General features: G+C 43.5%; 1 protein-coding gene across 12 annotated transcripts in view; it reads left to right on the top strand.

Annotated features, from left to right (window-relative positions):
* The window catches only part of SLC4A8 (solute carrier family 4, sodium bicarbonate cotransporter, member 8), a 114,950-nt gene that overhangs the window by 71,483 nt on the left and 19,024 nt on the right, over nt 1-24,443 (top strand). For 10 of the 12 annotated variants that reach the window (XM_014542119.1, XM_014542110.1, XM_014542109.1 and 7 more), the window contains 9 exons: nt 61-161; nt 6,678-6,852; nt 7,455-7,588; nt 8,911-9,156; nt 11,923-12,028; nt 12,875-13,036; nt 15,188-15,301; nt 22,950-23,111; nt 23,896-24,147. In XM_014542119.1, the coding sequence (XP_014397605.1) occupies nt 61-161; nt 6,678-6,852; nt 7,455-7,588; nt 8,911-9,156; nt 11,923-12,028; nt 12,875-13,036; nt 15,188-15,301; nt 22,950-23,111; nt 23,896-24,147 (1,452 nt within the window). Of the gene's footprint in view, nt 1-60; nt 162-6,677; nt 6,853-7,454; nt 7,589-8,910; nt 9,157-11,922; nt 12,029-12,874; nt 13,037-13,782; nt 13,864-15,187; nt 15,302-22,949; nt 23,112-23,895; nt 24,148-24,443 lie in introns of those variants that run through there. The other 2 variants (XM_014542117.1, XM_014542121.1) reach the window with 2 other exon arrangements.

Here is a 24,443-nt window from a genome sequence, read left to right as displayed (position 1 = left end):
TTAGTAGAAAGAACAGGATAGATGGCTGACTTTGCTAATTTTGTGGTCATCTGTTAAAAGGAGAAAAGAAAAATGCCTGGAGTTCCAAATGGAAACGTTTGCCACATAGAACCAGAACCACATGGGGGCCACAGCGGGCCAGAACTTCAGCGCACTGGGCGGTAAGTTCTGGGATATTTCACAGCTGATACTGCTTGTTGGGCAGATGTGTAAAGGAATGAGTCATCCTCTTTGCTTTCAGCCTTCTTCTCTGTGGTATCTTAATTGTTTGGGAATGACTTTTCAAATGGAACCATTGACTGTAAGTATTACGAATATATCAGGTATTGTATCATTCAAGTTTCTCAGACCACCTACCATGTTCTGTTTCACCTCCAGTTCTTCCCACACATTGTTCCCTCTGATTTGAGGGAATCCTCCCTTATCTCCTGGCTAACTGCTATTTATCCTTTGTCTCAGTTTAGGTGTTACTTCTTTTGAAAAGCCTTCCAAGACTCTCTGTAAACGAGGTTAGGTGTTCCTGCTATGTGGTGTCACAGCTTTGAGCTCTGTGCCCTGCCTGCCTGCCATCCTGCCATCCTGCCACCAACCCCCTGTTACAGCTCTTACTATACTTTATTATTATTGCTTGATTCGTTGTCTTTCCTGCTAGAACGTTTGCTCCATAAGGGCAGGGACCCCATTATATTCCTAGCACCCAGCACAGTGCCCTGCACAGAGCAGGCACTCAATATAGAATGAATGAATGAATACTTTTAGAATGCTGCCTGTTTAGAAACATGAATGGACTAGGTATGGATAAGTATTGAGTGATTATTTTAAGAAACTCCCTTAGGATAGAAAAATAGGTATTCTTTTAGATGTGTGTCTCAGAATAGGTAGTCTACTCTTCTAGGCCAAGATTTTAAAGAGTGATGTCCAAAAAGGAGGTTCTCTATGGTAGGCGAGAGAAGCAGGTGCCCAGACTAGGAGGTTTTTTGTGTGTGTGTGTGTTTTAATATATATATTTTTATTGCTTTCAGAAAGGAAGGGAGAGGAAGTGAGAGAGATAGAAACATCAATGATGAGAGTCATTGATCGGCTGCCTCCTGCATGCCCCCCACCAGGGACCCAGCCCACAACCCAGGCATGTGCCCCCGACCGGAATTGAACCTGGGACCCTTCACTCCACAGGCCGACGCTCCATCCACTAAGCCAAACTGGCTAGGGCAGACTAGGAGGTTTTATTTGCCAGGGAGGAAGATGGTAAAAGAGAATGATATTTTGGGTTGGAATGATATCCGGTGATGCCCCCAGATCATGGGAGAAGGTTGAGACTATGGTCCTGGCTCTGTAAGTTGTGCTTGTCTAAGAATGATCTGCTGGGTGGAGATTCTCAGTATAAGACTAAGGTCATGGAAAGAAGCTTTAACATTTTCTACTCCCCTGCTTTCACTTTAGTTTTTTCCTCCTTGCTTAAAATTGCTTTCCTTATTTTTCTATCTTCAGTACCCTTCCCAGTGGAAATTCATGGTTTTGTGTGGGGTTTTTTGTTTGTTTGTTTTGGTACCCTTCCCAGTGGAAATTCATGGTTTTGTGTGGGGGTTTTTTGTTTGTTTGTTTGTTTTATTTTTTAACTGTGGAGAGTGATTTATTTTTCCATTCTTGGAAAGTCATCGAGAGAAAATGCTGAGGAGCAGGAGATAATGACACTTAACTAGCAGTGTCCTGGTAGGGGAGTATGTGTCTTGGTGGAAGAATGTGTTGAGGATGGTGGAAGATAAGTAGGCCCTGGGGAGGAGTCACTGAGGAAAGGAGGAGCCCTTCGATGGAAGGGGCCACTGAAAAGAGGGAGCAACCTCTAAGAGTAAGTTTCATATTTTCTTTTAAGTGGTGTGGGGTCTGTGTTGGGTGGGGAGGCCTGGTGTTGAGAGGCAGTTCAAGGGAAGCATCTGTCCTTAGAATAGGTTCCAGGATTGAGACTGTCTTAGAGGAGGGGGTGTTTTTTAAGGGGAAGGGTCTCAGGGCATGGACTTGATCATGTTTCAGAGTTATGACTTATCTTTGGACTATAAAGGGTGTCTACACCCCAGAATTTAGAGTTGAAAGTAGAAGAAATGAGGACAGCAAGGTTTCCTCCAAACAGATAATCATGCAGAGATAAGACTTCAGGTTTCTTTTTGGTGTCAAAGGGAGGAGAAGAAACTAGGGCCCCAGGCCTTTTGAATGGGGGTCACTTATAATCACTTTCATAGGGGGTTTAGGAGACCCATTAGATTGGATTTCAACAGTTATAGAATCTCAGAAATGGTGCCTAACATTCCGCCAAAAAATCCTATATAGCTAGGACATCACATGTTTAACTATTAACTCCAAATGACTTTACTCACAAATTCAAATGGGGTTTGAGGAAGTTCTTCTATAATGTCATGTCAGGAACTTCTGGAATTGACAAAGCTGAAATTGGAAGGGTTATCTGAGCTCTCTGATAGTTTTATCCAGTGTCTGCCCTGTGTCCACCTATACACTCATTGTACCTAGCCAGGTGAGAGAGAGAGAGAGAGAGAGAGAGAGAGAGCTTTTGAATGGAAGGAAGAAAGGGAGAGAGGGAGGAAGCAAGTGGGTATTATGGAACAGTCTCTGCCCTGTGTCCATGCTTGGTGTGGGAGATGCTTTCTCTTCCTAAGCTCCTGAAGTTTTCTTCAGAGCCCTTTGTAAAAGACCTCAAGACACTTTGCTCCCATTGTAGCCCTTTAGGCCAGGCGACCGACCTAATGCTTATATCAGGGACCCATATTTCCATGCCAACCCTAGCCCCTTCCTCAGTCTCATTTATGTAGGGGGTGAACGTGAACCTTGCAGAAGGACATCCTAGAACTTTCTGGATCCTCTAGGACTATATAGACTAAAAATGCATTAGCCTGGGTTTTATCATTCTGCACACCATTAGTGGTGTTTCTTTGAGGTGGTGCACAACCTGGGACAGAACTTGGAGACTTAGAGGATATTATCCGCATTGGATGTAGAGGTGTTTGAAGATGTGGAATGTAGACTCTAAGACAGAGAAAGGAGACAAAGTTGAGAACAGTACTCTGAGGTTTGTGTTACCTGATCACAAAGCCAGGGCTCAGACAGTGTCTTAGACCTCCCTGAGGCTGGTGTAGGCAGTGATGCCAGTGCATTCCTGTATGTAACAAAAGGAAAGTCTGATTAGAGTGCCCCGGCCAGACCCTTCACAGCAGAGAGATATTCTGGAAAGTAGATTTATGTACTTAATTGTGGGTGCCACTCTTGGGAAGGGTTAATGAAAAAAAAGAATTAGGAGCTGCTATCTCAGTGATCCCCCGCCCCCCCACAACACTTCAGACAGGTTTCCTCCAAAGCACACCAGACAAATGGATGGATGGCCTGTTCCTAAAGCCCTCCAGAGAAGGGCTCCCTAGGTCAGTGCCCCAGAGCCTAGTGACCCTCTATACGGGTAAGTCCTTTCTTGCATCAAGCTTACATTCATATTCCTGTGTGCCTCCTGCCCCACCCCCAATTTGAACATTAAGGGTAGTGTTGAAAGGGAAAGGAAGTCTAAAATGTGGAAAAAGCATCCATATCTATTAATACCTGTGGTAGATGTGCAATTATGGTCTGATTTTATACATGAGTGAGGTATGTGCTGACTCCATAAATAGTGTTCGGCCCTAACCTGTTTGGATCAGTGGATAGAGCGTCAGCCTGCGGACTGAAAGGTCCCAGGTTCTATTCCGGTCAAGGGCATGTACCTTGGTTGCGGGCACATCCCCAGTGGGGGGTGTGCAGGAGGCAGCTGATCGATGTTTCTCTCTCATCGATGTTTCTAACTCTCTATCCCTCTCCCTTCCTCTCTGTAAAAAATCAATAAAATATATTGAAAAAAAATAGTGTTCAGAAATCATTTCAGTAATTTATAATTATACTATCAATAAGAGCCTCAGATCTTTTCTCTCCCCTTTTAATTACAGCTAGGAGACAGATGTCCTCCCTTTCTATGGCTTCTCATAAATCCATTGCAGATAAAGCTTTTGTCTGTTACTCACACTCACTCCTTCCTGAAGGTGCCTCCTGTGCCCAGAAGCTGACCAATTGTGGCAGCATCTCAGGTTGCCTCAGTGGGGTGAGGCTCATTATTGCAGAAGGAGATTCTTCTCTCAGAAAAATACCCTTCAGAGGAAGGTCATTGGTGATTGAGAGGTGATACTCACGTGGTACTAAGACTCTATGTTGGCTAAAGACCCAGAAACAATAGAATCTTGCCCCAGACTAATTGCAGCTGCCTGTAAGTTCCTTGAGGGGCTATTTACCCAGAGGAGAAAGCAAGAAAAAGCACTTTATTACAAACTGGAGTCTTGGTCCCAAACCCTGAGGTGGATCTCTTGTGTTCTAGGTTGGACCCTGTAGCTCCTTCTTAAGCTGAGTTTGCCAGACAGGCTAAATCCAAAGCAGGTCACAAAGCTGGTTCTGCTTCTCTCCCCTAAGCCCAGATCCACACTGGGATGTTACTGCTGTAAATTGAGAATGGGTGAATCCCAGCTATGTCCACCCAAACCAGAGGAAAAGAGCAAGTGGGTCTGATAGAATAGTGTCTTCCAGTGTCTACCAGTTAGGTACTTATTGTACCTAACGAGAAATGAGAGAGAGAGAGAGAGAGAGAGAGAGAGAGAGAGAGAGAGAGAGCTTTTGAATGGAGAAAGGCTTGTTGTGGCTTTTCCCCTGGCATACAGGTCCCAGAGCTTGTGGTACACCTCCAGGCTCCTAAAAAGAGGATAGAAGGAAGGGAAGGAGGGAGGGAGGGAGGGAGGGAAGGAAGGAAGGAAGGAAGGAAGGAAGGAAGGAAGGAAGGAAGGGCCAAATTTCCTTTTATGAGAGAGTAGATTGTTTTTTAAAGTTTTTTATTATAGAAAATTTCAAATATAGAAGAGAAGATAGTATAATGAGCACCCATGTGCCCATCAAGAGTTAACAACATTTTGCCAGTCTTGTTTCACCTATTTTCCCCCACTTAATTGTTTTATTTTTATGTTTTCTAGATTATTTAAAACCAAATAACCAGTAGCATGTCATTTTACTTGTAACTACTTCAATATGTATCTTTGTTTGATAAGGACATTTTACAAACAACTATCATGCCATTATTACATCTAACAAAATTAACAATAATTCTTTAAATTTGCATATTGCTCAGTCCATATGCAACTTTTTGTGATTGTCTTAGCAACATCTTTTTAGAATTAATTTGTGTGACATAGGATTCAATTAAGGGTTGCATTTGATTATTACGTTTCCATTCTATCACAGCCCTCCCTCCTTTTTTTCTATGCCATTGATTTGTAGAAGCCATTGGGCCAGTTGTCCTGTAGAATGCTGAATGGCTCTTTCCTTAGTCACCTACCAACTTTCACCGTGGTACAGCTACTTCACTCTTAGAAGTGACTCAGTGCGGGAACACTACTCACCTCGGTGTGGGATATATTGCACTTGATCTGTCTCGTCCTTGGGAGGTGGACAGGGGTCCTGAAGTCCTGCCACCAAGTCCTGTTGATTCTAACTCCTGATTAGCCCCTGAATCCATCCACTTCTGCCTCCAGTCTTGCCCCATGTTCCACTCCTTATACCCCCACCAGAGTGATCCTTCCAGGATGCAGGTTTAACTATGTTGCTTCCCAGTTTACAAACCTTCAGTGACTTGACATACCATTAGGATAAAGGTCTAATTCCTTAAAACAGTTTCCAAGGCTTGTTGTGGCTCAGCTTTTATAGCTTCTCCAGCCTCGGCTATTTGCCCCTCACACTGTCTTATCCAGCCATATCTCTTTCAGCATCTGGAACCTGCCAGGTGCTCTCACTTCTAGGTTTCATCCATGCTAGCCCCTCTGCCTCATCAGGCTAACTCCTGGTCCATTCACTGGGCCCTCAATAAAATGCCCCTCCGTGCCCCATGTTGCCATGGCACCCTCACAGCACTGCCTGTCTCCTGCACTAGATCTTTGGTCCTGTGTTTGTTTTGCTCACTGCTGCATCTCCAGTACCTGGCACAGTGCCTGGCACCAAAAATTGCTGCTACTTATCAACTGCATGAATGAATTATTATGCTAATTTCTCAAGCATAAGGTAGGTAGTTGTTCAGAGTAGAAAAATGAATGTGAAAGAGGCTTTTTATCTAGAAAATATGTAATAAAACTAACAATTTAATTCTTTGAATTAGTTTTGCACATTTCCTCATAACAGCTCAAATTTGAAGTTTGAAACTAATAATTTCACGTTAATTTTTTGGAACTTTCTATTGAATGGGTAATATACACACTAAATTAATTCTTTTTATGCGTAGGGTAACCATTCACATTCATGATCTTGGTTGCAAACAGAGTCTGTACTGACCCCAGACGGTACTCTTGCTAAGATGAAATACATGCAAATGATTCTTTGGTTCGCACATGAGGACAAAGTCAGGAATGTACATAAGCCCACATTACTCATTGCAACGGGCTGTGGACTCAGTGATGATATTTTTTCCCTCTCAGAGTGCAACTGAGTCTTGTACTTGGGGTCAAATTGAAGCCAAAGTACTACCTCCGGGCAGAGCACATTTGAAGTGCTTTTAAATGTGTGCTGTTCACATGCTTCTCTGAAAGAGGGACTGTGCTAGAGGCCTGTCTGCTATGTTCCCACAGGCTCTTTGGAGGCTTGGTGCTGGACATCAAGCGGAAGGCCCCTTGGTACTGGAGCGACTACCAGGACGCACTCAGCTTACAGTGTTTGGCCTCTTTTCTGTTCCTGTACTGTGCCTGCATGTCACCTGTCATCACCTTTGGGGGATTGCTCGGAGAAGCCACTGAGGGACGCATAGTAAGAACTTTTAACCACTACTCATGGTCCCAAAGAAGATACAGCATATTGTGGTGGCTGCCACGTCCACTGGGGGAGAAATTGCCTGGGCTAGGACTAAGGACACCAGAGTCTTTCTGTTGAATTACTATGTATTCTGATTTCATACCAAGCAGCAACACAGTTCTTGCTTTAGAGCAGACTCACTTCTGCTTGAATATCAATTTCTGTAGCTGATCGCCCAGTTGAATTGCCTGTTGCCCCAAGGATGGAAAATAATATATTAATGTCATTTAAAAATAAGATTTAGGTGACTCTGTATGACAGATCGTTGTGTGAATGGTATCACTGTGCTTTCTGAATCTGTTAAATACTGAAGTGAGTCACTGCAGAACAGGACTTAGTTAAGGAACCATATGTAGATGGATTTGGGCTTCTGAATTATCAAAGTGATGCCATTTACAGGAGTATTAGACAGTGTGTACATATCACTCTTGCTAAGATGAAATACAAGCAGATGATTCGTTGGGGCGCACATGAGAACTAAGTCAGGAATGTACATAAGCCCACATTACTCATTGCAATGGGCTGTGGACTCAGTGATGATTTTTTTTTCCTCTCAGAGTGCAATTGAATCCTTGTTCGGAGCCTCCATGACTGGGATTGCCTATTCCTTGTTTGCAGGACAGGCTCTCACCATCCTGGGAAGCACTGGGCCAGTGCTTGTGTTTGAAAAGATTTTGTTCAAATTCTGCAAGTAAGACATTTGGTTTACTGAAAACTCTAATGGATGTGTTATTGGGTTGTTAGGCTTGAATGCCAGGGTCTCATATGTATAAGTAGGCAAACATCATTCTTGACAGTAAAAACCTGAAGAATCAACATCATTTGGTCTATTGTCCTGCCTCCAAGTAGTACTGTACCTAAAACAGCAGATTCCTAGTCTTTTTTTTTTTAATCCTCACCAGAGGATATGTTTTTACTGATTTTAGAGAGAGGGGGAGGGAGAGAGAAACATTGATGGGTTGCCTCCTGTACGCACCCCCAGTGAGGATTGAACCTACAACCTAGGTATGTGAGCTGACCAGGAATCAAACCGGCAGTCTTTGGTGTATGGGACAGCGCTCCAACTGACTGAGCCACACTTTCACTTTATCTTTAAAAAAACTTTCCCTCGCTAATTCAGACTCTTCCCATTTCCATTTCAAGTCAGTTTTAAATTTGGCCTAATATATCCTTTTATATTCTGATTGCAATGCCCTAATTTCCCTACTTTTCCTAGAACTGCTTTTTTTTTAAAATATATATTTTTTATTGATTTCAGAGAGGAAGGGAGAGGGAGATAGAATCATCAATGATGAGAGAGTCATTGATCGGTTGCCTCCTGCACGCCCCCTACTGGGGATGGAGCCCGCAACCCAGGCATGTGCCCTTGACCAGAATCGAACCTGGGACCCTTCAGTCCGCAGGCCGATGCTCTATCCATTGAGCCAAACCGGCCAGGGCTAGAACTGCTTTTTAAATAGACTTTTGTATTAGAAATAGGAGCATATGGAACAAGAGCTATGTAGCTTTTATATATATATACCTTTTTATTGATTTCAGAGAGAAAGGGAGAGAGAGAGAGAGAGAAACATCAATGATGAGAGAGACTCATTGATCAGCTGCTTCCTGCACACTCCCTACAGGGGATTGAACCCACAACATGGGCATGTGCCCTGACTGGGAATCGAACCGTGACCTCCAGGTTGATGCTCAACCACTGAGCCACACCAGCTGGGCCAGATTTTTGGTCTTAACTGCAATAATAAGATCTTAATCACATTGGGCAGTGATGGCAGAAGTGTGTGTGGGACATTTCTCCATTTTCCATGTTCTTGCGATAGCAGATACCACCCATGAAGCAAATCTTTGTCACAACTGTCCCAAGGCAGCATTTAAAAGTGAAACACAGAATTCGGGAGAAATTGGGTTGCAATACTGGTACAGATAAAATGAGATGAATTAACCATGTTTCTGACCCTTTGTCTCTGAATGCCATCCCTCCATGTTTTTTGATGAACTTTTGTCTTGTTTCAGAGACTATGCTCTTTCATACCTCTCCTTGCGTGCTTGTATTGGACTGTGGACCGCCTTCCTATGTATTGTTCTTGTGGCAACTGATGCCAGTTCCCTTGTCTGCTACATTACTCGCTTCACTGAAGAAGCATTTGCCTCCTTAATTTGCATAATTTTCATCTATGAAGCAATAGAAAAGCTGATTCACCTGGCAGAGACCTACCCCATCCACATGCACAGCCAGCTGGACCACCTTAGCCTGTATTAGTAAGTATGCTTCTGCAAGTCTTTTTTTTTTTAATTGAGTAAAGGGCCTGAGTTTAATGACTGATATAGTATGCCAGGCAGTGCTTACAGCTTCTGTGATGGAACTATCTTGGCCCTTTGGGAAACAGAGCTCAGATATGGATGTGGAGACTCCTGCTAGAGGAGAACAGTCAACATTGATGACAGAGAAGATGGACCAAGAGTGAAACTCAGATGGGAGTTGAGAAATGCTTTCCAAGCATGTCTTTTGGTTCCAGGCATTGAGACAAAAATAGGCTGCTAAAGCAGCAGGGATAATTCAGTTTAGTTGTTGGGAAGAACTACTTTTTGTAGGGACTTGTGAGATCCTGGGACCATGTTATCAAGATACTGCATCTAGAAATTATTTACTTACCTAGATTTCAACTAAAGAGACTGTGTTTTCTTCACATGTTCAACATAGTTTGGTTCAGCTAGAAAAGAAACACAGTATTTGTGTTTTCAACCTTTAAGAAGAGTCTGGTCCTATACAACATTTCTTCTCTGGAATAGTATTCTCCAAATTGTAACTAAAAACTTTCATCCTTTAGTTCTGTGCCTCAAATTCCATCCCTTCTGGCTGTACAGTTCTGATCTGGAGGGTCTGGTTGTGAAGTAGACAATTTCAACCTGAAACTGCCTGGGTAGATAGAGCGCACTGCATGGAGGTGTCTGCTAACTATCAATAGATACACTTTTATAGATTCTAGTTATCTGTTCATCAACCTAAAAAATCAAAATTTATACAAAATTTATTAGAATTTATAAAAATTGTTTTATCACAAAATAACCACCATTAGGGAGTGTAATCTTTGAAGCCTAGTGGATTGTCAGTTGGCATTGGAGCTCTGAATTGCCCATTGGCAGTGGAGTAAGTTCATTCTTTGACCTTTTTTATAATTTATTTATTTAACAAGTATTTGCTGATCATCTACTATGTGCCAGCACTGTTTTAGGCCCTGGAAAAAGCGATGAATATGATAGACAAAGGATCTATCCTCATGAGACTTATATCTAAGTGGGAGACAACAGACAAAAGTAATCAGCCCTGCACTGAGTAGACTTTGGGTCTGGATACTGTAATTCTTTGTTAATAAAGCTTAAATGGTATTTTTATTATTTGCATTCTACTGTTGGTTCATATGGAGCTGATGTGAAGCTAGAACTTTCCAACTCTTTAAATGATTTTATGTTAATATGTGTGGAACTGATTTTTTAAAATATAATTTCTTTTAAAGAGCAGTTTTAGTTAGGTTCACAGCAAAAATGAGCAGAAAGTACAGAGAGTTCCCATATACCCTCCTGCTCCCACATATGCATAACTTTCTCCACTATCACTTTCCCATACCAAAGTGGTACATTTGTTGTAATCAATGAACTTGCATTGATACATCATTATTACCCGGTGTCCATAGTTTACATTAGGGTTCACTCTTGGTGTTACACATTCTGTGAGTTTTGACAAATGTATAAGAGCATTCCATCATTGTAGTTTTATACTGAGTAGTTTCACTGTCCTAAAAATCCTTTGTACTCTGCCTTTTCATCCTACCCTACCACCCCAATCCCTGGCAACCACTGATCTTTACACTGTCTCCATGGTTTTGCCTTTTCCACAACGTCATACAGTTTGGCAAAATCATACAATATGGACTGGCCAGGCATCCCAGTGGGGACCCCCACCCTGAAGGGGGTGTGACCAGCTGCAAACAGCCATCAGCCCCTCACCCAGGCTGACCAGGCACCCAAGCGGTACCCCCACCCTGATCTGGGACACCCTTCAGGGCAAACCAGCCGGCCCCCACCCATGCACCAGGCCTCTATCCTATATAGTAAAAGGGTAATATGTAAACTGACCCTAACAGCAGAAAGACTGGGAATGACTGGTCACTATGACACACACTGACCACCAGGGGGCAGACGCTCAATGCAGGAGCTGCCCTCTGGTGGTCAGTGCGCTCCCACATGGGGGAGCTCTGCTCAGCCACAAGCCAGGCTGATGGCTGCCAGTACAGCAGTGGTGGTGGGAGCCTCTCCTGCCTCCTCAGCAGTGCTAAGGATGTCTAACTGCAGCTTAGGTCTGCTCCCCGCTTATATGAAATGAAAGTGGTGGGAATGGCTATGTCAGTTGAATGTACAGGGAGCCATTTCAGGCATGAAGCATGCTGAGACTTGGAGGCAGCATGGTGGCCAGTGGGACAGGTCTGGTCTGGTCTGGTTTAGATAGAGGAAGAGACCTGGGAAGCCAGGGAATGGCCAAGATAGTGGATTACCAGGGATGACACAGTGTTAGGAAGAGCTTACATCACGATTCTGGGAGACTGAATTTTAGAGCAATAATGTGATGGTTATAGGGAGCAAATCATCCAGGTTTAGAGAAAACTGTTGGGCGCAGAGTGGGTTATCAAGTCCTCCTTGCTATGTAGATTGAATTCCACAGGACAAGCCTAAGAGATAGAAACTAAGAAACCACTAGGGCTCATTCTGAGTGCATCAGATGCTAAGCTTGGTTGTCAATACAATAGAATCCAAGACCCACACGCTGATTTGAGTCCATCTTTATTAATGACTGACTGAAAAACCAGAGTGTGGTTGGGCCTCATCCAGTAGAACCAACCTCAGGAATCTGAAGTGGGCAAAGGAGAAGCAAAGCAGGCTCTGATACTAAAGCCTTTAGCCCAGTCATGGCTAAAAATATTCTATTGAATAGTTGGCTGCTTTCCTCAGGAATCTTTTTCCCCCCTCCAGCTGCAGGTGTACTGTCCCAGAGAATCCAAACAATCACACACTACAGTATTGGAAGGACCAAAACATCGTGACAACAGAAGTCCACTGGGCTAACCTGACTGTTACTGTAAGTCTGGGAGCTGCCAGATGGCCTAGCATTGTGACTGCCAGGTTTAAGGGAGTCTTCTAGGTAGAAGTGGGTAGCCCTTTAGCAAGCTCTGACATTTACAGAAATAAAATATTTTTCTTCTTTTAAACTGTTCTTATTGACTCCCCCCCCTTCAAAATTGTCTTGCACATAAAGATAAAATAATACTATTTCTTACTTCTCTCTCACATGCAATAGCTACCCCCTATCCAGTGAACCTGCACTAAAGATATGTGGGGATGAAACCAGGCAGGGTTGGGGAGCAGATCCAGGTTTTATGGAGCTTGAAGGATATTCAAATCAGCAAGGCCTCTGTAATAAAAATAGTACAAATTGCTAGGGCCCTCTTAGAACCTTGTGTTTTCTTGAAACAGTTCTGGTTTCATTTTCAAAAGTGTCTTAGTTTGGCCCAGCCAGTGTGACTCAGTGGTTGAGCATTGACCTATGAACCAGGAGGTCCTGGGTTGATTCCGGGCAGGGCACATGCCTGGGTTGCAGGCTCAGTCCCCAGTAGGGAGCATGTAGGAGGCAGCCAATCGATGATTCTCGCTAATCATTGATATTTCTATCTCTCCCTCTCCCTTCCTCTGAAATCAATGAAAAAAATATATATTTTAAAAATGTCTTAGTTCAGACCATAAGTAGTCACCCTACCTGGAAGGGGCCTATGCAAGTGAAACCTGCACAACTACATGAAGGTTAATGCTGCTGGCAGCATATGCTACCCAGCAGTTGCAGGATCACAGTGAGTGGTGGACTCAGAAGGCAGCCTCTAGTTTCTCCCTCCGGCCTGCTTTTCATTATCCAGAATGTTTGTTTCTCCAGGAATGCCAGGAGATGCATGGAGAGTTCACAGGACCTGCATGTGGCCATCATGGACCCTATACTCCTGATGTGCTGTTTTGGTCCTGCATTCTCTTCTTCACCACCTTCATCCTTTCAAGCACCTTAAAGACATTTAAGACAAGCCGCTATTTCCCAACCAGAGTAAGTAGCATGTTCATACATTTCTTTTGTGTTAGAATCCTATATAATAAAAGGCTAATATGCAAATTGACAGAATGGTGGAACGACTGGTCGCTATGACATGTAGTTAGCAGCAGGGGGTAGACGCTCAATGCAGGAGCTACCTCCTGGTGGTCAGTGTGCTCCCCCACTCAGCCAGAAGCCCTGAGCCAGTCTCACGGCTGGCTCCATGGGGAGCGGGCCTAAGCCAGCAGGCAGACATCCCCCGAGGGGTCCCGGACTGTGAGAGGGTGCAGGCTGGACGGAGGGACACCCCCACCCCCTCCCAGTGCACAAATGTCATGCACCAGGCCTCTAGTTCTAATATAACAGCCTCATCTCAGCCTCCATGCTGCTTGCTGAGTAGAGTGGCAGGTGGAGAGTTCTAAATGTCCTGATGAGCCACACTGCAGCATCTCTTCTTCTAATGACCAACAGCCCCTTTCATAAATGTGTGGTGTGGAATGAGGAGTTAATATATGTAAAAGATTTTTGATTTAAAAGCACAGGTGAGTTTAAGGTGGAGTAGTGTTCTCTAACAGCTACTAAGTCTCATTTCTGGAATGCTATTAAGTTTTATTTCTAGAATGCAATAGAAATAAATAGGGCTGGCTACTTAATGTAATTAATTGGGATGATTGCTTTGGATTAGGTAGGGAGCCCCAAAGTCTCCTCTCAGGAATGGCTCTTGTAATAGCTTGTGAAATCACTTGTTAAATTGACTCCAGCAGTGAGAATGCTCCTGACTTGGTTTGCCTGACTGTTTGAAGCCTCAACAAGCTCTCCCTGATGCAGCTGACACTGTTTGTCATGCCCAGTTATGGTAGGACAGAATTATAGGCCAAGTTTAGAGTGGCTGAAGGGGCTATTGCTTTGAAAAGGAGCTTGAATCAGGAGGAATTGGTGGTTTTTCTGTGAGGTTTCAATCAGGCATGTTTGCAGAGCAGGATGTATGAATAGGGAAAGGGGTCAGTTGATTGGATATTTACTGTACACACATACATCACTAAAACATTCTTAGACTTCAGTGGATCTACACAGTAATTAAGGAGATACATACTAGATATGCTCTGGGTCATTGTTTCCAGTCTGGACAAATAGTGAACAAATGGCAGTTATGTACTGACTACCAGCTCCGGTGTGGTTAAGTGCTGTAGGGGATGCAAAAGATTGGATAGGAAGTGGAAACATATGAAACAACCAGGTCATATGAGACAGTAGTAAAGAGTTGGATGTAAGTGCCATAGGAGTTCAGAGGAGAGAAGAGTCACTGGGCCCCAGGATGGTCAAGATGGGCTTCATGGTGGGGACAGCTACATGTTCAGAGAATTTATGTAACATTCAGAGGAGAACTAACAAAACCAGGGAGGGGAAGCTGGAAAACTCAGGTTTCAAAGGAAAGCAAAGTCAGGTTCAGGTAGTAGTGATGTTAAACATGGCTGAGATATATTTTGCTCTATTTCTGTTGGAAGTTTAGCTTAAGACAGGCACTGAGCATTTCAGGCACATTGTATTTATTAAAGCTACACTAAACTATAAAGTGGGTTAGTCCTCTTAGGAAAAAACGGTGATAAATGCTATGGAGAAAAATAAAGCAGGAAAGGAGTATAGGAAGAGCTGAGGAGGCAGGTGGCAACCAATTTTAAGTAGGGTCATCAAAGAAGATCTCATGAAGGTTGTATTTGGGTGAACATAAAGGAGGTAAGGGAGCGACCCAAGAGATTACTGGAGAAAAAACATTCGAGATAGAAGGATAAGTTCAAAGACTCAGGTGGGAGTGAGTCTGGCATGTTTAAGAAACAGCAGGGAGGTCTGTGTGCTGGAGCAGAGTGAGCAAGCAGAGAGCATTAGGAGCTGGGTTCAGAGAGGTAATGATGCCAGTGAATGGGGGCCTCATAGGCCAAGAGGGCCTTTTGGGTTTTTAACTCAGTGAAATGAGCAACCATTTCGGGGTTTTGGTGGAGGAATTAACTTGGGCATATTAACATATTCCTGTTATTTAAATATGCTTGTATTAATTCAAGTATAAAATTAAAGCATTCTCCTCAGGATTTTTAAAACTTTTACAATATTAAATTCTTTTCTACTGCATTCAACCTACTAAAACACTTTTCTAATTCTTTTGCATGCCAGGTCCGCTCCATGGTGAGTGACTTTGCCGTTTTCCTCACAATCTTCACAATGGTGATTATTGATTTTTTGATTGGAGTCCCATCACCAAAACTTCAAGTTCCAAGTGTGTTCAAGGTAAACAGATCCCAGGGTACTTGGTGCCTCATGTAATTTCATAGGATCTGCTTTGGAGTTAATTTCAAAGGCCTCTTTCCATACTCCAAATCCTGAGTTTTTCAGTCCTCTATGAACTGTGCTCTTTATGCCTTACTTTTCAGAAAAGGGAGCTCGTCAGGCTTGGCTAAGTTCAAGTCAGAAAGGAGCAAGCCTCAGTTCATTTAATGAACAAAAAGTATTTTTTATTATCATTAATGCAACTCAACTGTTTTATTTTTAAATTAATTTATTTTAAAATTTACCTTTATTGTTGAAAGTATTTCAGATGTTCCCCTTTTCCCCCCATTGACTCCCTCTACCCTCCACACCGCCAGGCCTATGGCACTATTGTCTGTGTTTAAGTGTTATGCTTATATGCATATAAGTTCTTTGGTTAATCTCTTCCCCCCCGCCTTTCCTCTAAGATTCGTCAGTCTGTTCCATGCTTCCATGCTTCTGGATCTATTTTGTACACCAGTTTGTTTTTGATTTTTTATTATAGTTGACATACAATATTATATTAGTTTTAGATATACATCCCAGTGATTAGACATTATATAACTTACTAAGTGATCATCCCGATAAATCTAGTACCCATCTGACATCATACATAGTTATTAGAATATTAACTATATTCTCTATGCTGTACTTTACATCCCCATGACTATGCTGTAATAACCAATTTGTACTTTTTAATCCCTTCATCTTTTTCACCCATCCTCCCAACTCCTCTCCCATCTGGCAGCCATCAAAATGTTCTCTGTATCTATAAGTCTGTTTCTGTTCTGCTTCTTCATTTTTTTTTTTAGATTCATTTGTTAATAGATATGCATTTATTGCCATTTTATTGTTCATGTTTTTTATCTTTTTTTCCTTTTTTTTGTCTTAAAGAAGACCCTTTAACATTTCATGTAATACTGGTTTGCTGGTGATGAAGTCCTTTAGCTTTTCTTTGTCTGGGAAGTTCTTTTAAAATTTTTTTTAAAAAAAATATGGTTTTATTGATTTCAGAGAGAGGAAGGGAGAGAGATAGAGAGATAGAAACATTGATGAGAAATAAACATTAATTGGCTACCTCCTGCACGACCCCTATTAGGAATCGAGCCCACAACCTGGGCATGTGCCCTGACTGGAATTGAACTGTGATCTCCTGGTTCATGGGAATGTGCTCAACCAACTGAGCCACAGTGACTGGGTGGGAAAGTTCTTTATATATTCTTTGATTCTAAATTATAACTTTGCAGGATAGAGTAATGTTGTTGTAGGTCCTTGTTTTTCATCACTTTGAATATTTATTGCCAATCCCTTCTGGCTTGCAAAGTTTCTGTTGAGAAATCAGCTGACAGTCTTATGGGAGCTACCTTGTAGGTAACTAACTGCTTTCCTCTTGCTGGTTTTAAGATTTTCTCTTTGTCTTTAACGTTTTGCATTTTAATTATGATGTGTCTTGGTGTGGCCTTTTTGGGTTCATCTTGTTTGGAACTTTTTGTACTTCCTGGACTTATATGTCTGTTTCCTTCACTGGGTTAGGGTAGGTTTCTGTCATTATTTTTTCAAATAGGTTTTCCATTTTTTGCTTTCTTCTCTTTCTGGTACCTTCATGGTGTGAACATTGGAATGCTTGAAGGTTTTTCAAAGGCTCCTTACACTATCTTCATTTTTTTAAATTCTTTTTTCTTTTTGCTCTTCTGATTGGGTGTTTTTGTGTATGTGTTGTTGTTGTTTTTTTGCTCCCTTATATTCCAAATTGCTGATTTGATTTTCAGCTTCATCTACTCTACTGTTGATTCCCTGTAATATTCTGCATTTCCGTTAGTGTATCCTTCATTTCTCGTTCTTTTTTATGGTTTTCATGTCTTTTTTAATACTGTTGATGTTCTCTCTAAGTTCAGCTACTCCTTCCCTAAGTTCATTGGGCATCCTTATAACTAGTATATTGAACTCTGCATCTAGTAGATTGCTTGTCACTGTTTTGTTTAGTTCTTTTTCTGGAGTTTTCTGTTCTTTCATTTGGAATGTGTTCTTTGTCTCCTCATTTTGGCAGCCTCCATGTGTATGTTGCTATGTATTAGGTAGAGCTTCTATGTCTCCCAGTCTTGGTAGAGTGGCCTAATATAGTAGGTGTCCTGTACAGTTTAGTGACACAGCCTACCTGATCACCCAAGCTGAGCACTCCAGTTGCGTTCCACCCCCCACCCACCGCCAATGTGGGCTGTGTACATCCTCCTGTTGTAGTTGAGCCTTGATTACAGTTGGCATATCAATGGGAGGGATTTACCCCCACACCAATCTGCTGCAAGGACTGGCTGGGCCCACCAATTATTGTGGAGGATCAGCTGTGCAGGGGCCCACCTCACAGAGCAGGACTTATTTCAGTGGGGCTCTGGTGCCCACTGAGTTTGCCCCTGTGAAGCTGGTTGAGTGGTATTTTGACCTGGTCTGAAGATGTCTACCAGGGGCTAGCTTTGGGGCCTACCGGAAGATGCAGGCAAAGGTCAGCCCCTGCCTGTGTTCTGTCCAGGATCACCTGGCTTTAGCTACCAAGCAATCTGCAACTGGATGCTACTTGTACTTGGCTTGGAGGTGCCCAGGAGAGGCCAAGCTGAGAACCACAGCCCAAGAGAGGCCAAGCTGTGAACCATGGTGGCCTGGGGCCTGGGGTCACTTAGGGAGAGGTATGGGGCATACTGAGGCCAAATGCTATTTGTTTGAGATATTTTGGGAAAGTCTGAAGCACAAGCCAAGACATGTCATTCATATGGAAAGACACTGGAAACAGCTTGGGTGTGCCTAAAAGTTTGGTGGGGTGGGGTCGCAAGGAATTGCCATGGCAGGGCAAACAGTGATAGCCAGGTTGACAGAGTCTCAAATATGGTGCTTGCTTGCTGGCTCTGTTGGGGGAGGGCTCATCAAAGGAACAATGGCATTTGCCAGCACTTTCGTCTGAGAGAAAGTTGTGCCCCCAATTCTCAGCCTGATGGCAGACACTCAGTTCCTCCCCTAATGTCCCTGGTGCCTTTTGAGCTGCTATCCCAGTGCTGGAGTTCAGAAGAGTGAGTCAGAGTAAGTGTGTGCACAGGCCCTTTAAGAGGAACTGCCTGGGACTCCAGCAGCCCTTCATCTCACTCAACTCAATTCCTGCTGTTTTTTACAGCCAGATATTATGGGAATTTCTCAGCTCCGGAACCCTCACACTGGGGGCCTGGTGTGAGGCTGGAACCCCTCACTCCTCAGGGTGTTCCTCCACAACCAAGATGTCCCTCTGATGTTCATTTTCCACACGTGGGTGTTGTACTAGCCCACTCATCATCTCTGCCCTTCCTACCAGTTTCGATGTGCCTTCTTTAAATCCCTGGTTTTAGGACTTCCATTCAGCTAGATTTCAGGTGGTCTGAATGGTGGTTGTTCTATAGTTTAGTTGTAATTTGGATGTGGTTGTGGGAGGATGCAAGTACCACATTTCCCTATGCTGCCATCTTGACCAGAAGTCTGCCACTTAACTGTTTTTAATGTTAAGGTTTAAATCACTAGCATGTGCACATTTACATTAATGCATACCAGTTAGTGTGGAAATGTGGGTCTCTGGCACAAGTCTGGTTAATGGCACTTTCATTGAGCACCAACTGTATGAGGCCACTGGGAAGGGTGAGAAAGGTAAATGTAGGACTTAGTCCTACCCTAACGGATCTTGCCAGGTGAGGAGGTGAGCTAGCGAAGGTGCCTCATCCACAGCCTTGGGCTTCTGCCAGAGTAACCATGACATGTCTTCAACCCTATTTCATTGTTTGCATAACTCTCTATAATCTATAATATTTTCCCAAACACCTATATAAAAAGTAAAGTAAATGATCAATATGTGGGACTTCAAATCTAATTCTGTTTGGGGACACTGACTAAGTAAATAGAGAAAATGGAAAAGCTGAACTCAGCTCCATAGATCCCCACAAGGTGGAGAGGAGAAAAAACCTGGCTATACTCAGTGACTGGAGAAGAATCATCTAATGAGAGGATGGGGAGGAAAAGGAAGATAGGAATAAAGGAAGTCTTTGACTTATAATGACCTTTGTCTCCCCTTTCTCTGCCTAAAATAGGCCTGAAATTTTTGTATTGTATTTTGGTAAATTTGCTGAAATGCCACCAGTTAGAAATTTATGGATTAAAAAACACCCTCTTTAAAACTGTAATACTTCCAATAATATGTCATTCTCACTTTCTCAGTTACCTCTCCCTCTTACCTAGCTCAGGTCAACTCTGCAGGAGGAATGAATTTTGCATAAAAATAAGTAATTTGGGAGCATTAAATAGTCCTTGAAATGGTTTCCTGATGGGTAGGCTTAATATAGTCAGAAGGCACTGAATTCCTGGGACATCTGGGAAGAAGGTCTCTGGGAGATGGAAGAAAGATGAGAAAGGGAAATGGAAGAATATCAAAGAAAATGTTCATTGGCAGGCCTTGCTTTCAGGAACCAGAGAGGAAATATTCTTTCTTTTTCCCTTTCCTATTACTCCACATAGCCCCCAAGACCCAATCTGTAGGTTAGTACTATTACTAATGGCTTAATGTCAGTCAGCGTTTAATACGTTTTTGTGTTGGCCTGACAATTTAATTACCACTTAGAACATTATTATTAAGGAGACTAAAAGATTTTGTAAACTTTTATAATCTAACCCATTTATAATTTGGGACTTGGTGACATCATTGAAGAGTCTTTGAATCCTAGAGTCATGACCAAATATGGAACCAAATACTTAGATATAACAGTCTTGGCTTTGTTGAATTTGGGTCAATTCTGGGCCAGTTTGTATCCTGGGCCTTTATACTCCACTAGGGGCCCAGTGCACGAATCCATGAACCTTGAAAGGAACTGTGGGCTGCAAGGCTGTGGTAGGCACAGGGGCAGGTCTCGGTCCATCCTCCGTGCCCCCACCTGGGCCCTCCTGCCTCGGCCCCTGGTCTCCTATCTGCCGGCAGCCCCGCTCCTGCTGCCTCCTCTCCCACGTGCTGACAGCGCCGCCCCGTTCGAACCCACTGTTGGCGTGGAGTGATTGAGGCCGGTGCCAGCAGCGGGTGTGTGCAGCAGCTGCTGCCCTGATCGCCCCTCAGGAGCAGGGAGGTGGGGAGGTGGAGAAGACCTTAGGGGCGATTCGGGCCGGCAGCCACCACTTGCACCCACTGATGGTGCTGAGTGATCGGGACTGGTGCCAGGAACTGGCAGTGGGTGCGAGCGGCGGCTCCAGTGCTGGCTGTGGGTGCAAGTGAGGCCAGTGCTGGCAGTGGGTGCGAGCGCCAGGTGAGACGATGGCGAGGGGGAGCAAAGAATTTTCAGGAACCACCAGAGGCTAGCCCCGATGACAGCGACCAGCGCTCTGCCTTGGTCTGGCATTCTTGCTCATCTGCTCCACCATCCCGCCGCTGCCAGTACCTGCCATGTTCCACACACGCCCCCTGGTGGTCAGCACACATCATAGCGACCAGTTGTTTGGTTGTTCCAGTTGTTCTACCTTTCGGTCTATTTGCATATTAGCCTTTTATTATATAGGATTACTGCTGAGCCAAACAAGGTGAACTTTTCTTCCTCAGAGTACTTTGGAAGGGGGAGGCAGATTGAGGTTCTAGGAGAGTTTAGGTATGCCATGAACACCCAAATAAGATTTATGAACAGTGTGGATTTACAGGGGCATTAGAAGGGTCAAACAAGTACCCAGATTCAGCAATCTTAGTGAAACCAAATTGTAGGGTGTTTGAGTGTGAGTTAGTTGTCTCATAAAACCAAAGAATGGATTCGCAGACTAAAACGGTTAACGGAAGCAAAGTTTATTGAGAGAAGCCAGTCCTGGAAAAGGTACAGCTAGGGTTCCAGGAGCAGACCAGTGTCCAGAACTTCCTTTACATATTACAGCCAGGAGTTAAAGTATATTAATCCATGTGTAGAGCTCCACATGGCCATAAGCCACGTGGGCACAGGGAAGCATCCCCCTGGGACCCAGCACACCAGAGAGAAGAGAGAAAGAAGCAAGCGCTTTTTAATTTAGGGGGTGGATACAGTTTACAGCCTTGCTAGCTCCTGATTGGTCCTTTCAAATAATTCTGCCTTGATAATATCCTTGGGATTGGTTATAGGCCTCATTGTCATGTGATTGGTTATCTGCAAGCTGCCTATCTTAGCAACATTCATACATTTTAAAGCTTATGTCTCCCAAGTGCACCCTTCCTTCCCTGCCCAGTTGGGGTGCCTTAGTGACTCTACCTACCTGGGTTCCTGGTTCTACTTCCTCCCCACCACCATGATCCCAATTCTTGACTACCTAGCTTCCTTCTGTCTCCTCATTAGGTTCCTCTCTCAAGTTTATAGTGCCTGGGCTCCTGTTTCAATGCTGATGGGAGAAGGCCCCTAAACCATTCCAAGCTAAGTCCATGAGATTCTGTGCAACTGGGTCTACTTTGCCTTTATTTGTCCTGCAGACATACATTATATGGCTTCAGGCGGAAGAGAGTCCAAGTTATTTATATTTATTGTTAGACATTATTAAATTATACTGGACAAAAAATTTTTTTGTTAATTATATTTTACTTGGGTTAATGTTGAGATAAATTTGTTTTCTCTATACATAGGGGTTTGGAGAGTAGGAGAAGGAAGTGAGGAACTATTGAGTATTCCAAAGAAGTTGATAATTGAGGATCGACTCTGATCAAGGTCATAGATTTCCTAAAGAGTTTCTGTACACTACAATATTGCAGAGTAGAACACAATGATGGGGTAGTTTCTGGAGTATGCATGAGGAGCAGTGAGAGTTTTCTTTAAGTATAGACATCCTCCTATATAATAAAAGCCCAATATGCAAATTGAACAGCCGAACGACTGGTGGAATGACCGGTTGCTATGATGCGCACTGACCATCAGGGGGAAGACGCTCAACACAGGAGCTGCCCCCAGCCTGCAGGCCCCAGGCCAGCCAAGGCGGGTGCCAGTGGGGGCCCCCACTCCCTGGTTGCCCTGCTGGTCGCCCCCGCAGAGGGAGGGGACTGGCGGCAGCAGCAGGGGGCAGGGCCGGCAAGTGGCCTGCACTAGGTTGGCCAAGGCGAGTGCCAGCGGGGGCCCAATTATCCCGCTGGTCGCCCCACAGATCGGCCCTGATCACTGGCCAGGCCTAGGAACCTTACCCATGCACGAATTTTGTGCATCGGGCCTCTAGTTATAAAATAATTATGTCTGAGTGGAGTGCATTGGTAGAAAGGAAAAAATGAAGAACCAAGAGTGTGGCAAAACGAAAGTTAGAAGTTCTTAAGTATGAGGCCAGGGAATCAGATGCAGAATTGGATAGGCTGGCTTTAAATAGAATCACACAGAATACCTTGAGTGTAACTGAAGATAAGGAAGCATATATGCATGTAGGTAAAGAGAACTGGGTAAGGGAAATGTGTAAAAATCTGTCTTTCAAGTATATAGAGCTTATACTAAAAAAAAAAAAAAAGAGTTTCTATATTAATGCCTTATTATTATTTTTTTAAAGGATTCTTATTCAGGAATAAAAGAGTTGTAGATATTGTGATTCAGTTTGACCTGTTTTGCCCTAATGATTATAGTTAACTTAAAATATAAAAATAAAACCTTGTTTTTTCCTTTAGCCAACAAGGGATGATCGAGGGTGGATTATTAGTCCCATTGGCCCCAATCCCTGGTGGACTGTGATAGCTGCAATTATCCCAGCTCTACTCTGCACTATCTTAATATTCATGGACCAGCAGATCACAGCTGTTATCATTAACAGGAAGGAACACAAGCTCAAGGTAACAAGAAATTCTGACCTAGAAGGATTAATGGCATCCTATTACATTTTTTTTTTATCCTATTACATTTTTTAAAAAAATTTAGGGTAAACTATTTAGACCAGGAACTGTAAAACCTGGATAAAAGAAGTCATGGGAGGATCTCATAAGAGGTTTCTAGGGGTTTACCATCCCTAGAGTGGAGCCAAATGGTATGATACAAAAGAAGCTTGGGCTCCACTACTCTCTTTTCAAACCTATTGGGAAGCTGGGCTGGCAGAGTTCCTAGTGGTCCTTAGCCACATGCTCTGGGTCAGGCTTATCTCCTGAAGTTCAGGTCAGGACTTGGGCCACTGTTTCCTAGAGGCAGGTATTCTCTCATTGCTATTCATTACTGGTGTTTCTAGACTGAACCTTAAGTTCAAGGATCCTACAGAGGTAGGGTAAGTTCCAATGTATGTATTAGTGAGAGGCTTATTGTGTTCATCTCTGTACTTTCCTTACTTAGAGTAGGCAACGCAAATTTAGCAAGGATCTGGAACCCAATAAGGACATTTATCTTCAACCCCTATAATGTCTACCATCTAGAATGGTCAAGATGTGGCTTGATCTCTGGTTACTTTTCCAAGAAAAGAATATTTGAATGTGTAAGAGCACTTGCATAAAGAATGGATATCAGCATGCTTTGGACAAGCTAAAGTTTCCTTTTTTTCCTCTGTTCCCTTCAAACCAGAAGGGGCTGGAATACTCTTAGCTCACTGTTCTATGCCCGACTGATGGTGATGGAGACTCTTTTTCCCTACAGAAAGGCTGTGGTTACCACCTGGACCTGCTAATGGTGGCCATCATGTTGGGTGTCTGCTCCATCATGGGCCTGCCCTGGTTTGTGGCTGCAACTGTCCTGTCCATCACACATGTGAACAGCCTCAAACTGGAATCTGAGTGCTCCGCTCCTGGAGAACAGCCCAAGTTCTTGGGCATCCGAGAACAGAGAGTGACAGGCCTTATGATTTTTGTGCTGATGGGCTGCTCAGTCTTCATGACGACTATATTAAAGGTAATCATTCATTTACTCATTAGGTAATATATTGAGTGCCTGTTTTGAAAATAAGGAAGATCATATTCTAATTGGGTAAGGTAGATAAGATGTGGTTAGGAAAGTTAATTAAGAAAACAGCCCTGACTGGTTTGGCTCAGTGGATAGAGCGTCGGCCTTTGGCCTGAAAGGTCCCAGGTTCGATTCCAGTCAAGGGCATGTACCTTGGTTGCGGGCACATCCCCAGTAGGAGGTGTGCAGGAGGCAGCTGATCGATGTTTCTAACTCTCTATTCCTCTCCCTTCCTCTCTGTAAAA

Source organism: Myotis brandtii, unplaced genomic scaffold, assembly GCF_000412655.1.
Source record: "Myotis brandtii unplaced genomic scaffold, ASM41265v1 scaffold29, whole genome shotgun sequence".
Lineage (NCBI taxonomy): Eukaryota > Metazoa > Chordata > Mammalia > Chiroptera > Vespertilionidae > Myotis > Myotis brandtii.
This window is presented reverse-complemented; position numbering and strand designations above follow the sequence as displayed.